The sequence below is a fragment of the Canis lupus genome, chromosome 4, assembly GCF_011100685.1.
Source record: "Canis lupus familiaris isolate Mischka breed German Shepherd chromosome 4, alternate assembly UU_Cfam_GSD_1.0, whole genome shotgun sequence".
NCBI lineage: Eukaryota > Metazoa > Chordata > Mammalia > Carnivora > Canidae > Canis > Canis lupus.
In genome coordinates this window covers 36,984,924-36,999,133 of record NC_049225.1, presented here as the reverse complement: position 1 = coordinate 36,999,133, position 14,210 = coordinate 36,984,924, and the positions used below count along the sequence as shown (strand labels likewise).

Here is a 14,210-nt window from a genome sequence, read left to right as displayed (position 1 = left end):
GGTCCTGCAGGGAGCCTGCTTCTCCCTCTGCCTATGTCTCTGTCCAACCCCCATGAATAAATAAATAAAATCTCAAGAAAACCCAAACAATTTTCCACTCTACTCTCCCCTCAGCTCCTGCCAAGCACCATTTTCTTTTCTTTTCCTTTTCCTTTATTTATTTTTTTTTTTGTTGTTGTTGTTGTTTTTAAGAGAGAGAGAGAGAGAGTGAGCATATGGAGAAGAGGGACAGAGGGTCCAGTGCAGATCCTGATGTGGGGCTTGGTCTCGTGACCCTGAGATCATGACCTGAATTGAAATCAGGAGTCAGACACTTAACTGACTTGAGCCACCCAAATACCCCATTTCTATTTTCTGTCTCTATGAATTTGATTATTCTAGATAAACCTAATATAAGTAGAACCATATAGTATTTGTCCTTTTGTGTATGGCTTACTTCACTTAGTGTATAGTATCTTCAAGGTTCATCCATGTTGTAGCATGTGTCAGAATTTCATTTTTAACTGCATTATTCTTTTTGACACTGAAATTATAGCACCTTTGTTCTATGGATTCTACTTTTACTTTTTGCCCTTAGGTAAGTTCCCGCTGTGAAGAGGAAAGCCTTTTAGCCCGATGTCGATCTAGTGCTCAGAACAAGCAGGTGGATGAGAATTCTTTGATTTCAACCAAAGAAGAGCCTCCAGTTCTTGAAAGGGAGGCTCCATTTTTGGAAGGGCCCTTGGCTCAGTCAGAACTTGGAGGTGGACATGCTGAGTTACCACAGCTGACCTTGTCTGTGCCTGTGGCTCCCGAAGTGTCTCCACGGCCTATCCTTGAGTCTGAGGAGTTACTAGTTAAAACACCAGGTAAGATGAAGTTGGGGGTCTCAGAATGTAAGTAGATACAATTTTAGCATGTTGTGGTAAAAAGCCAATAGTGAAATCTCTGTATAACAAACTACCCACTTTTGTTCTGGGAAATCCTGAAAGTACTGGCTAATTGGATATAGATAATGACCATGAATTGGTGGTGCATTTCTAGAAGACATGTTTTAAAAACTCCTCTCCTTTCTCTACTATTACTCTTCATGATTGTTGATCAGCCACTATGTGAGTCAACTCTCAGGATAGCAGGGTTTTGGGGGAAGGACACTGCATGCTAATAAACACATGAAACTTATGCTTCAGATCCTGGCTCTAACAATTCTTATGTTATTTAGGAAGTTGTTTAACTTTTAAACTTGCGTCCTCATTTATAAAATAGACATTATAATGTAATTACCTGACACATTGTAAGTAGCTAAGTGTAAATATCCCCTTGAATTCAATTACCAATTGCTTTTCACTTTTATCCTTCTTTATTATGCATGTCACCTGGTGGGAGTTGGATCTAAACATATGGTCTCTAATTTGCCTTCTGATTCTTGAATATTGTAGTCACTCAAGGAAGATTTTGGATGTAACTATTTTTTACATTCCCAACAACAGCTTAGGTTGGTGTTTTTAAAAAAAGGTATCCACTTGTGCTTATTAATCAAGTAAGACAGAATCAAAAAGAATTTAAAAATAGTAAAGATAGGTAGTACTATTTCATAATTTGGCATGTGCCAGACTTTGTTATTAGGCTCTTTTATATATTCTTAAGAACAGTCCTACAAAGTAAATGTGTGTTTTGTTTATTTAGGAGAAGAATAAAATTTTAATCCTGATCCTGTTATGCCCAGAATTCAGGCTCTAGTCCACCTCACTTCTCCTTTTGTCTTTACTACCAATCAATTATTATATAGTTCTGCTCTTTTGATTTCTCCCCTAGTCCCTTTATGATACATATACAAAGACATTTTCACATTAGTTTGTGCCTGTGTTGAGAATTGTTTTCCTATTCTATTTTATGTTAACTAATATTTTAGAATAAATAAATACATTCCTATCCTGTCCGTCCCCAGATGATGAGGAAAACATAAAAAATATGATGACTCATTTTTCTGTGGCATATAGATTTTTGTAAAAAATTAGTTTGTGCCCAATTTTTGAATCATCTAATGAAAAGATACATTCATTTCAGGAAATTATGAAAGTAAACGTCAAAGAAAACCAACTAAGAAACTTCTTGAATCCAATGATTTAGACCCGGGATTTATGCCCAAGAAAGGGGATCTTGGTCTTTCTAAAAAGGTATGTATCTTAGTCAATTCTATGGTATGATTAAACCATATGGAAATAATGAGATTTTAAAAACAAATCTCTTGATAATATATAGCAATATTGATGCACACATACATAGAAATTACAGAATGGCAGAGTACACTGGTTTGGTCTAAGAGATCCTCTGTTGAGAAGCTATTTTGCATTTGTGTGTACGTGAGTTATAGTTCATTTTAGATTTTCTTTTCAGATGAAAATGGAAAGAGCTTTTAAGATTGAGTAAAGTGTGTGTTTGTTGTCATTTCTTTTCTGGGAGAAAGAAACCTCTTAACTGCTTTCTACTTCTGTCTGTATAAGCCACTAACCAACTCTTATCCCATTGTCATGTCTGTATTAACACCACAGAAAAGACTTGGCTCAGTTGTAAACCAGGCAGAAACATTTGAACTTAAGTTTCTGAGTTTGGAGGTATGGGTTTTATTGACCAAGAAAGCGTCATTAAATAGTAGATACAAATAGAAAATTATTTTCCTGAATATTAATTTTTAGGAAACCTCCCCATTCCCATGTGTGTGAGGAGTAACTCAGGCTATATGTTAGAAATTCAGTTGTTAGGATGCACAGATTTCCTATTAAAATTTTCTATCTTTAAAGAAAAAATACTGATTGTATTCAAATCAAAAATAATTTGAGTTTTTAGACTTACTTCCTTACCTGTAACAGGCTTCTGTCATTTAATCCTGGAACCTGATTTTCTTTTTTTGTTAGATATTCATCCATCTGAATTAACATGTAAATGTAAAAATTTATTTGTTTCTGTGCCTCATTTTAATGGCTGCATTATATCCTTTCATTCTTTGGTTCTTCTCAAAGTCCATCTTCTAAGATCTGTCCTAGTAAGGCTGTGATAGTTTTCTTCTGCAGTGTTTTCTTTCCTGGCTTTGTTTTATTCAAATCTTAGCCACTTGGCAAGATTGTTGGAGGAGGTACATAGTAGTACATAGTAAGGGACAGGGAAACTGTGATTCATTTGAATATTTGCAATCAGGTGATAGATTTAATAGTATTTATATAAAATAAATTATGTAAGGCTGCTATATTAAGCTACAGGTGAGGTAATAACAAATTTAAAAGAAAATCAGAATTTGGGCCAGTTTAGTAAATGATTTGTTCCCCTGTTTTATTGAGATATAGTTGACATACATAAGTTAATGATTTGATTAGCGTATATAGTGAGCCTTTGGAAATCGACTGGTATATTTTAGCTTGTTTTGACCTTAAAATTTTGGAACTTTACAGCAAGAATAGCATTTATGTTGACTTTTTGTGGCCACTAAATTTTGTTTTAATCCTGTTGAAGAGTATTTTTATTGTAGAAGACATTTTCTTGGACTGGAACTAATTCTTTTAAGCATTAGTATAAGGGGAATATAATGTGTAGGAAATTACTCTGAGTATTTTGTTTTGGGTTTTAATGTTGCTTTCATTTATATTAATCTATAGCTAATTAAATCAGAAAGACATTCCATGATTCAGAGCTTTCTGGTATATGTGCTGCTGAAGTGAGCACCGATTCAAAGATTTTTTAATATTTAGAATTCATCAAATAAGTGTAAAATCTAATGGTTATAAATGCAATTTTATCTATCTATTTATTTATTTATTTATAGATTTATTTATTTGTTTATTTATGAGAGAGAGAGAGAGAGAGAGAGAGAGGCAGAGACACAGGAGGAGGGAGAAGCAGGCTCCATGCCTGGAGCCCGACGTGTGGGACTCGATCCCGGGACTCCAAGGATCGCGCCTTGGGCCAAAGGCAGGCACTAAACCGCTGAGCCACCCAGGGATCCCCTTATTTTATTTTTAAAAAAATTTTATTTATTTATTCATGAGAGACGCACACACACAGAAAGAGAGAGAGAGAGACACAGGCAGAGGGAGAAGCAGGCTCCATGTAGGAAGCCCGACATGGGACTCGATCCTGGGTCTCCAGGATCAGGCTCTAGGCTGAAGGTGGCGCTAAACCGCTGAGCCACCCGGGCTGCCCATAAATGCAATTTTAAAAAGATAGATTTTAAATATCGGGTGATAGAAAATAGAACTGCAATGATGGGTCTCTGGGAATATACCCTTTCTCTTTGTCTACTACTTCAGTCAGAGCACCATTCTGTATCTGCTGGTTAACTCCTACCACCACCTCCTTAGGAGGATGTGTTTGTATGAGGTTTTTGTTTTTGTTTTTAAGATTTTATTTATTTATTCATGAGAGACACACAGAGAGAGGCAGAGACACAGGCTCCATGCAGGAAAGCCTGATGCGGGACTCGATCCCGGGACTCCAGGATTACCCCTGGGCTGAAGGCAGGTGCACAGCCACTGAACCACCCAGGCGTCCCTGTGTCTTTTTGTCCCCTGAGTCTTTTGAAGCTGTGTTTTTTGGTTTTTTGATGTCTTTCCCCAGGTAGTTTTATTTCAACCCATTATTGTTAATATTGTTTTTTTAATTGTTAGAAAACAGCCAGGGTTTCTGTATCTGTGATAATAGTTCAGCTTTTGGCACGTAATATAAAGTTTATTTATTTTGTGTTCATCTGTAAATCTGTTGCATTTTGTTTACTTGTAGTGTTATGAAGCTGGTCATTTGGAGAATGACAGTGAATCACGTGCTGCATCTAGGGAGTACGGTGGAGGTGCGTATTTTTGAGATTTAAAAAATGTAGTGCAGAGTAACTATGAAGCACCTTGTCAGCTAAATAGAAGTTGTTCCATATGTAAGCAAGACCAAGTGAGGTTGCAATTTCTAAGACTCGTATGCCCAACAAGTGCCTGACTTGCTCAGTTGGAAGAGCAGAGACTCTCAATCTCAGGGTCTTGAGTTGAGCCCCATGTTGGGTGTAGAGATTACTTAAAAATAAGTAAATTAAAAAAAAGAAAACCTTTGCTCGAAATATGCTTCCTGACATGTATGACACTAGAAAATTGGATGGTCATTTTCAGTGTTAGGCTGAAATTAGTTACATGGAATTATTAGAATAAGGAAATGTTAGAAACAATAAAGAAAAATGAGCTCCTTAAATTTCATATTAACTGATTTTCCAACTGTAATCATTACTTTCTTGGCTTTGATTTAATTTTATTCTATAGAACAGAAATTGTGGAATCTGAGTTGAGAGGGAAATTACAAGCCCTACAAACCAGTCTTTTATAAATAGTCTTAGTTTCTTTTATCACATCTATGATCTTTGGTGAATGAACATATCCTTGAAAAAGAGAGTTTATATTTGAGCCTGGTCCATTGTAATGGTTTCAAAATTTTAAGGGTTTGGAAATCTTTATATATATATTTTCTTTTTTTAGAGTGCAAGCAGGGAGGGGCAGAGGGAGAAGGAGAGAGAAAATCCTAAGCAGGCTCTATGCTCAATGCAGAGACCACACAGGGCTCCCATGATCCTGAGATCATGACCCGAGCTGAAATCAAGCATTGGTTGCTTAACTGACTGAGCCACTTGGATGTTTAACTGACTGAGCCACTCAGGCACCCTGTGCTTAGAAATCTTTTAGATGGCATTAGAATCTGACTTCTGAAAGTTATACATGGTGATCTTGGTTCTACTGATAGGAGGAATGGGCAGCCCTTCATTCAGTAATAGACACATTGTTGTAATTTGAGCATTTCTTTGCTCAGATCCTTTGCTCAGTCCATTGCTTAGGACTATTAACTTCTAATCCATCTAAAGCAATACAGAGAGTTAGGGTATTAACCGTGTTATCCTTATCTTCTAGAAAAACACGAAGATGAAAGAGGTGGCAGGGTTGAAGGACTAAATCCAGACCTGATCAAATTCATTGCCATACTACCACCTTGTTTTCCACCCCAGATTTTCTCTATGTCAATTCTTTCTACCACTTAGATCATTCATCTGCCAGTGCTGTTTATTGATTAGTGTCATTTCTGAGATATTAGCCCAAATTTGAGCACATGGCATCAGATGTGGTCTGCCAACAAAGGGTTGGTTATAGTAGTTCTCATGGGAAGGTTATAATACGTGTTAATTTTTTTTTAAGGTTTTAGTTATTTATTTGAGAGAGAGAGAGCCTCCAAGGGGGGTTGGGGCAGAGGGGTAAGAGAGAAGCAGACTCCCTTTTGAGCAGGGAGCCCAGATGCAGGGCTTGACCCCAGGACCCCAGGATCATGACCTGAGCTGAAGGCTGTTGCTTAACTAACTGAGCCACCAAGGTACCCCTTCACGTGATCTTAAATGAGTGCATCTTTTTTTTTTTTTTTTTAAGATTTTATTTATTTATTTGAGAGAGAGTGCATGAGTGAGTGAACCATTACAAGTGGAGGGAGGGTAGGGGCAGAGGGAAAGGGAGAATTAGATTCCCTGCTGAGCAGGGAGCCCAGTGCAGGGCTTGAATTCCAGGATCCTGGGATCATGACCTAAGCAGAAGGCAGATGTTTAACTGTTTGAGCCACTCAGGCACCCCTTCAATGAGCACATCTTTAAATGTGGCCCAGTGATTATTAAGTTTTCTAGTAAATAAATCTAGTAATATGTTAGCTTATGTTAACCTCGTGTGCATATATAATTTCCTAGACTCCGCAGTCTGCTTGCTTGCTTTATTTATTTATTTTGCTTGCTTGCTTTAAAAAAACTTTTCAAAATAATATCAGCTCTTATATTTTTGTAGTTCAATTTTTGTAGAATGTACAGCTTCCACTTTATCTTTTGTAAATTTCATCTAAATGTTTGAGTTCCTGAGAACTTCGAACCTTTATTCTTCTATCATATTAGTTCTTTTAGCCATAGACAGAAGCTTTGATAGCAGAGCTTCTTCGTCTCCATCAGGCAGTCTCAATAAGAGAGTACTAAGCCAGTTTTCCAAAGTCTAGTCTTCATGTTGATACTTAGCCTAATTACCTTGTAACATTTTTTGATATATCACTCCAAATTCCTCTTGATAGTTCTATAACAAATATATAGTAGGTAATGTAAATATGCCAGATGAGATCATATATTTATTTTATATTATGGATGTTTAAGATTGTATTATTGTGTGAATATCTTTTAAGCTACTAAATGTTTTGGGGGAGAGTTCTCCTTTCCCCAAGCCAGATTTTTGTATTTCAGCTTTTTATCTTAATTATTAAATCATATAGTGATATGATTTACTGTCTTTAATTGTGGAGATTAGATTTTAGTATCTTTTCCTGACTCCTTTTTTTTTTTTTTTTCCTGACTCCTAAATGTATTTTCTCCCCATCTCTAGGAGAGTAAAGTCCTTTGAGGAACTCTGAAGTCTTTCATTTCAATCATGTAAAATGAAATTACTTTAACCTATGTATTCATTTACTATTTAATCCTCATGAGACAGAATTTTTGTATATGTAGATATTTCCCTAACTAGTTACATAGTCATGGGTAAGTCTCCTCCTCCCTGTGCCTTTTTCTTTATCTACTAAGTTGAGGAATTAAACGGACTCCAAGATTGGTTTTTAATTCTTAATATTCCATAATTCTGTGAGGTCCTTTTAGTTGAGGATAGGAGTTTTTGGATGTGTGAGTAGCCAGCAGGTAACACATGTTTTCCTGTTATAGGTGCTGCCAAGATATTTGATAAACCAAGAAAACGAAAACGACAGAGGCATGCTACAGCCAAGGTGCATTGTAAAAAAATGAAAAATGACGACTCTTCAAAAGAAACTCCAGGCTCAGAGGTATTACTCAGTTCCTCATCTTTTGACCTTGCAAAGAAAATCTACTTTTCACAGTAGAGGCCACTCCCCTTTCCCTTGAGTTTACTTAAGAATATAATGTTCTACTGAAGCAGCTCATTAATAGCTCTAAGACATATAAGGCAACTATAGATGTGATCTTTTTAAAAGATCACATCCTATGCTCCAGGTGTCTCATAAGTTTTATAACTGTTTCATCACGAAGTAAGCCTTTTATAAAACCAGAGAGCACAATACCAAGTAACCATATGATCTGAATGAACTTGCATATTTTCCTTTAAAAGTTGAGACTGCTACAGTTAGAGGGGAAAGTCATTTGCTTATTTCTTGAGACCATAAACTGTTTAATTTTAGAATAATGTTTATAAACATTGGCTTTAAGGAAACAAAGGTAGATTTAAAACCATTTCCTTATAGAGCATCATTGCAGTCATTGATGCTATGTCTGGCTTTTCAACTCAGGTTAAAAGAGAATTAGAACAAGTGAGGTCAGCATTACACATTATGATACAGAGTGTTTCTTTCCAGGATAATTTGAATAGAATGCCCAAGGGGGCATTATTTAGGAAACACTGATCTTGGAAGGACAAATAAGTAATCAAATAAACTTAAGAATGTTTTCTCTCCCTTAGTGAAACCTTAAAATGGAACAGCTCAAAAAGTTCCAGTGGAACAGCCTCAGAGCAGTTAGTGGCAGGGCATGAGGCGCCCACTACCCGCCCAATCACAGCAGGGTTAGAACTAACATTGCATGCAGTCCGCCCGCGTGATTGGCTGAACATCTGTAAGTGCTTAATGGCTAGACAAATAGCAGCTCAGAGGGAGGGGGTCAGATGGAGGAGACATCAATAATACAAATGTGGGACATTATTTTTTCTCTGCAAGGGAGAACTGATGACACACCGAACGGCTGCAAGCCCCAAGGAGACTGTTGAGGAGAGTGTAGAGAACGATCATGGGATGCCGGCATCTAAAAAGCTGCAGGGTGAACGAGGCGGAGGAGCTGCACTCAAGGAGAATGTTTGTCAGGTAGAAGATGTTGCCCACTTGAATTTTGATTGCTTGCTTGTCTTTTAAGTGAAGCCTTCTCCATCTCTTGATAACCCATTCTTGGTTAGAGTAAACATTTTCCTCTATGATTCCAATGGAAATTATCCTTTTAAGAATTTCCGTCTTTCCCCTCCTCACAAAAAGAGAAAGAAAAAGAAATATTTAGTGTTGCTGGACCACTTGCCTTTGTTGCCCATGAATAAATGCCTTGAAGCAGGCCTGAAACAGATGGGAGAAGGTGAATTTATCATTGCTTAAAAGGATCATTTTCCTATACCTCACATGGTGTGAGAGTCTCTGGGTTTCTAAGGAATGTTGCAAAGGAAATTTTCAGTTTGAGATTTCTTTTGCTTTAAAGTAATGACTTTAGAGTACCTACCACCTGTTTTTTTATATTTATTTAATAGGTATTTATACAGTGTTTATTATGTGTCAAGAGTTTCTACCACCTTATAAATATTCTGGGGATGCCTGGGTTAAGCAACCCACAATTGCTTGTGGCTCCGATCATGACCACAGGGTCATGCGATTGAGCCCCACTCTGTCTCTGAGCTGGGCATGGAACCTGCTTAAGATTTTCTCTCTCCCTCTACTGTCCCCCACCCCAAAAAAATAAATAAAAGAAAATAAAATTTTAAAATAAAAAAAAATAAAACTTTTACAAACACTGCATCATTTAGTCCTAAGGAGTATTGTAAAGTAGATCACTTGTTATTATCCTCATTTTTATAGGTGAGGAAACTGAGGCACAGAGATGTTACCTAACTTGCTTATAGTCCCACGGCAAAGCTAGGATTCAAACTGAAGCAATCTGGGTTTAGAATCTTAACTACTATGTTGTGTTGCCTCTTTATAAATAGCCTTCATCAGATTTGGGAATAGAGTCGATTAAATGGATCTTTTGGTTATGTTCTCCTTTTATGGGCTTAATTTACCTTTGTAAATTCTTAAAAAGCTGGCCTATAAAAAGCTGAAGATATTAGGGGTTTTTTCTTTTTTCTGATTGAAACAGCTACAAAATGAAGTAACACAAACCCAGAATATGCTATGATGAACAATAGAATTTCAACTCTGTTTCTTTGTTTCTTCATTTTCACTATTATATAAAGAAGGTTGATCATATTCAGAGCAGTACTCCAAACACAGTGTTAGTTCTCAAAGACTATGTGGCCAGAAAGATTATCAACAAATGGTTAAAGGGTAGTTGTCTTGTGGTCCTGGATTATTTGGATCACTCTTTGTTTAATTCTGTTACCTTTGTATAATTTATTAATACCATTTCCTTTCACTCAACATGGTTATCAGTTTGAAAGATGAACCACATGGTCATCTTAGTTAAAGGGTTAGTCCATAACATTTGTTTAATTTGAAAACATTCCTTGATATATACTGTAATTGAAGTTTTCCTGTTTAAATGATGAAGGTATATTTGTTTATGTACATAAAAGCTGGTATCACTGCATTGTGAATATACAAAACCAAATAATAATATTTATGGCATTTGTCAATTTTTATGTGTGGGTAGGGGATAACAGAAGAGGCAAAGTGTGAGACTAATTTACACTATAGATAGATTAAGACCTTTGGGTCTGTCTGCTCTTACTCCCTGGCTGCCCCTGGCATGTTTTTCTCCAAAGCTCTCCTACTCAATTTTTTATTTAAGCTTTGGTGTTATAAATGGCCAAGACTTGTTGTTTCTTTGGGTTCTTGAAGATATTAGACTTGCCTAGCTACCTCCCCTCTTTCTTGTCTTTCACAATAAGACTCTTTTTCATTTTTGGTATTTTCCTGCTAATCACTATGTGGAAATGAGTCAGGATGTTAGAGGAGTGAAAGTAACAAATATTGGGAATTTGCAGAATTTGCATAAATCTTTGAATATTTTGAAAGCAACAGAACCAGATTTTTATTTCCTAAAGCCCTATCATAAATGACACCTTGTCTTAGACAAGATCATCTCAGGAAGGTAACCTCTCTGAGATGGTTGTAGATGTATCTCAAAGGTTGTTTAAACCTTCTTTAGAGCCCTTTTGGGACTGTTACAACCCAAGTCTAGCACACCAGTATCTCTTTGCTACTGTTCTCACCTTTCTCATTCTTGAACTCATATTCTGTGTAGTAATCAAAGGGATCTGTTTTTAAATGAATATCTGATTTTAGCCTTACCTTGTTAAAGCCCTTCAATGGCACACTGTTGTAATTAGAATAAAATCTGTAGCATAATGTGTAAGGCCACACAATCATGCTGTTGCCTTTTTCTTACCTCATCTTCTACCACTTCTAGCATTTGTTCACATTAGTCCACTGACTTTCCTTATGATTCTCAGACATGACATGGTTTTTCCTATCTGTGAACTTTCTGTATTTGTCTTCCTGGTATTTGTGTCGGATCACTTGACTCACTTGTAGTTTAGAACCCTGAGAGGCCATTCCTAATGGCCAAAGTAACTATTTGAATTCTGTACCTAATGCTTACCATTATCTGGTATCTTTCCTGTTTGTTTGTTTACTTGTATTTCAGTCCTTAGACTATATGAAGCACGGGAGCCAGAGATTTTGTGGTACCTGGCCTAGAGGAATTAATCGCTAAATATTGGCTGAATAAATGGTGGGCTTTCTTTTTGGAAAGCTGCTGCTTAATCTTTACATTCATGAAGGCCTTCTGCTTAGGACTTTAAAAATCCGTTTTTCATAGACATACCTGTTTTCTTTCTCTTAACAGAACTGTGAGAAACTGGGTGAGCTGCTGTTATGTGAGGCTCAGTGCTGTGGGGCTTTCCACCTGGAGTGCCTTGGATTAACTGAAATGCCAAGAGGAAAATTTATCTGCAATGAATGTCGCACAGGTGAAGTAGATACAGAAGGGTTTGCTTTCAGAAATGGTTTGAATTTTGAGTTTTTCAGGAAAAATTCCCAACATTTATTGGAGACAATTTTTTATGATATCGAGCTAATTGCTATAGACACAGATAGGTGCTGTGTGATCTTTGTAGAAAAGAATACCAAGTGAATAATGAATGGATAGTATAATATAGTGCAAAAAAGATTGTAGTAGAGATACTTTTAAAGTGATAATTGAACAAAGATGAGCCAGTTCCACAGAGGAAGAGAACTGAATTTGGCTTTAAAAGAGATACGGATATTGGCATGGGGAGGGGAAGGACAGAAGGTCCAGTAATGAAAGTATAGAATATTTGGGGAATAGAAGGCATAGGTTAGTGTGTTTAGAGTTTAAGATGCTTTAGAGAAGAGGCATTGATAGTGACAAGGAGGATTTCTGGATTACTGGTGATGTTTTATATTTCTTAAGCTGAGTGGCAGTTACATAAGCCTGTTTTCTGTATGATTAAAAAAAAATGAACTGTACACTTAGGATGCTGTACTTTTCTGTGCGTTTGGCATGCATCAATAAAACTGTTTACAGAAAAAATAAAAGAAAGAAAGAAAAAGAGCATTTTGAGAGTTAGAATAAATAGTTTGGGTCTGAAACTAAGAATGGTCAGGTGGAACCACCTGTAAAGTACCTCACAGGCTGTGCTAAGGAGATTGTTCTTTCTTCAGCATTATATGTGAATGTTATAGCATTTAAGTAGTAAGAAAAAATGGGGGCTGAAAGCTATTACATTTCTAAGTCCTTAAAACCATAAGTGTGAATGATCCTGCCCAAGTAGAAAGCATCTGTAGAATGAGAAGAAGACCAAAAGTACTCAGGGGATGCCCACATCAGAAAACTACTGAGGGTGAGGAGGAGCTAGTTGACTGTGAATCCAGGGAGAGTGGGGTGTCATTAGCAGGGGCAGATGTGGCAAAGAGTCTAAGGACGTTCTGGGATGATAAGAGGCTGTTATATTTGGCAGTGAGAAAAGGCTTGACTTTCTGCCAGAGGATACCACACTAAACCTGGTTGAATGGCCAATGGATAATAGTATACACTTTTTACAGAAGTTTGATATCTGTGGGAAAGAGGGCAGTAGCTGAAGGGAGGAAATTATAGGATCAAGAGGAAGAACATCTTGTGCGTTTGTAGGATAAATGTTAAGAACCATGTAGGGAAATAAATTCCTCCAACAGAAGAGGGGATAATTAGTGGAGTACAGTTACAAAGACAGTAGAGAATAATCTTGAAGAGACAAAAAGATAAGATAGGAATGTACCTTGGAGTTGTGAGGCAAGATAAGGAAGCCAAAGTTTTTTCTTTAGTGAGAATGATGGAGGAAAGGTGGTTTCTAACTTGAAGAGTAAAGAGTGTAGGTTTAGAGTATCTGCTGTGAGAATGAGACAGAATTAACTTGTGATTGAAAATAAGTGGCTGTGTCATATTGAGTTTTTATCTCCTCTTTCAGCCACTACTTTTCACACTGTGGGAACAAACGCTGGAAGGCACGATAGTGGTGGGGTTAATTTTGCCTCCTGCGCAGTGGCCTTTTGATCATCATGGGAAATAGTGCCATCTGGCCCTACAAATGAAATTTAGAAAAAAATTTTTAGATATGTGCATATCTCTTATCCTGATCTTAGAAAGATCTTGCCTTTTATGCAGAAATCCAATTTTGCTAATCTTTATTATAATGTGATTTTCTATGAACAAATTAAGGCAAAGACATTTAAAAAAAATTAACCTTACTGAAGTATAATTACTATAAAATGCAATAGTTTTAATGTATGTTTTGATTGCCTTTCTAAAATTTATATACACCGATTAACCACAACTACAATGAAGATTTAGACCATTTCCATCACTCTAGAAAGTTCCCTTGTACTTAGTCCCAGTTGATCCTTATGCCCTTCACTCCACCCCAGTTTTTTCAGGTAAACAACGATCTGCTTTCTGCTACTAAACATTAGATTTGTCTTTTTTAAAGAGTTTCATGAGAGGAACAAAATGTCTGTAGTTTTTTGTGCCTTGCTCAGCTTAATGTTTTTGACACCTGTCTATGTTGTGTATCAGTGTTCATTCTGTTTTTTAAAACAGGTTTATTGAGGTATAGTTGATGTACCATAAATTGCACCAAGGGTAGTTTGCTAAATCCCTACATATTTGTTACATATACCTGTGAAGCCATACCTCAGCATAGCAAGTTTGAGATTCAACATTTTCGCAGGTTATAGTTATAGCTGAACTGTTATTTGTTATAGCTGAAGACCAGAGAATTCAGCTGTAACAATCAGAGTTCTTTCCTTTTTATTGCTAGGTAGTATTCCATTGTACAGATGCTTCACAGTTGGATTATTCATTCATCTATTGATGTACATTTGAGATGTTCTCAGGTTGGGGTATTATTAATAAAGCCACTGTG

General features: G+C 36.7%; 1 protein-coding gene across 8 annotated transcripts in view; it reads left to right on the top strand.

Annotated features, from left to right (window-relative positions):
• NSD1 (nuclear receptor binding SET domain protein 1) overlaps positions 1 to 14,210 on the top strand; it is a 154,499-nt gene that overhangs the window by 100,716 nt on the left and 39,573 nt on the right. For all 8 annotated transcript variants that reach the window (XM_038534647.1, XM_038534650.1, XM_038534653.1 and 5 more), the window contains 6 exons: positions 578 to 848; positions 2,047 to 2,156; positions 4,750 to 4,816; positions 7,727 to 7,845; positions 8,749 to 8,892; positions 11,636 to 11,759. In XM_038534647.1, the coding sequence (XP_038390575.1) occupies positions 578 to 848; positions 2,047 to 2,156; positions 4,750 to 4,816; positions 7,727 to 7,845; positions 8,749 to 8,892; positions 11,636 to 11,759 (835 nt within the window). The remainder of the gene's footprint in view (positions 1 to 577; positions 849 to 2,046; positions 2,157 to 4,749; positions 4,817 to 7,726; positions 7,846 to 8,748; positions 8,893 to 11,635; positions 11,760 to 14,210) is intronic.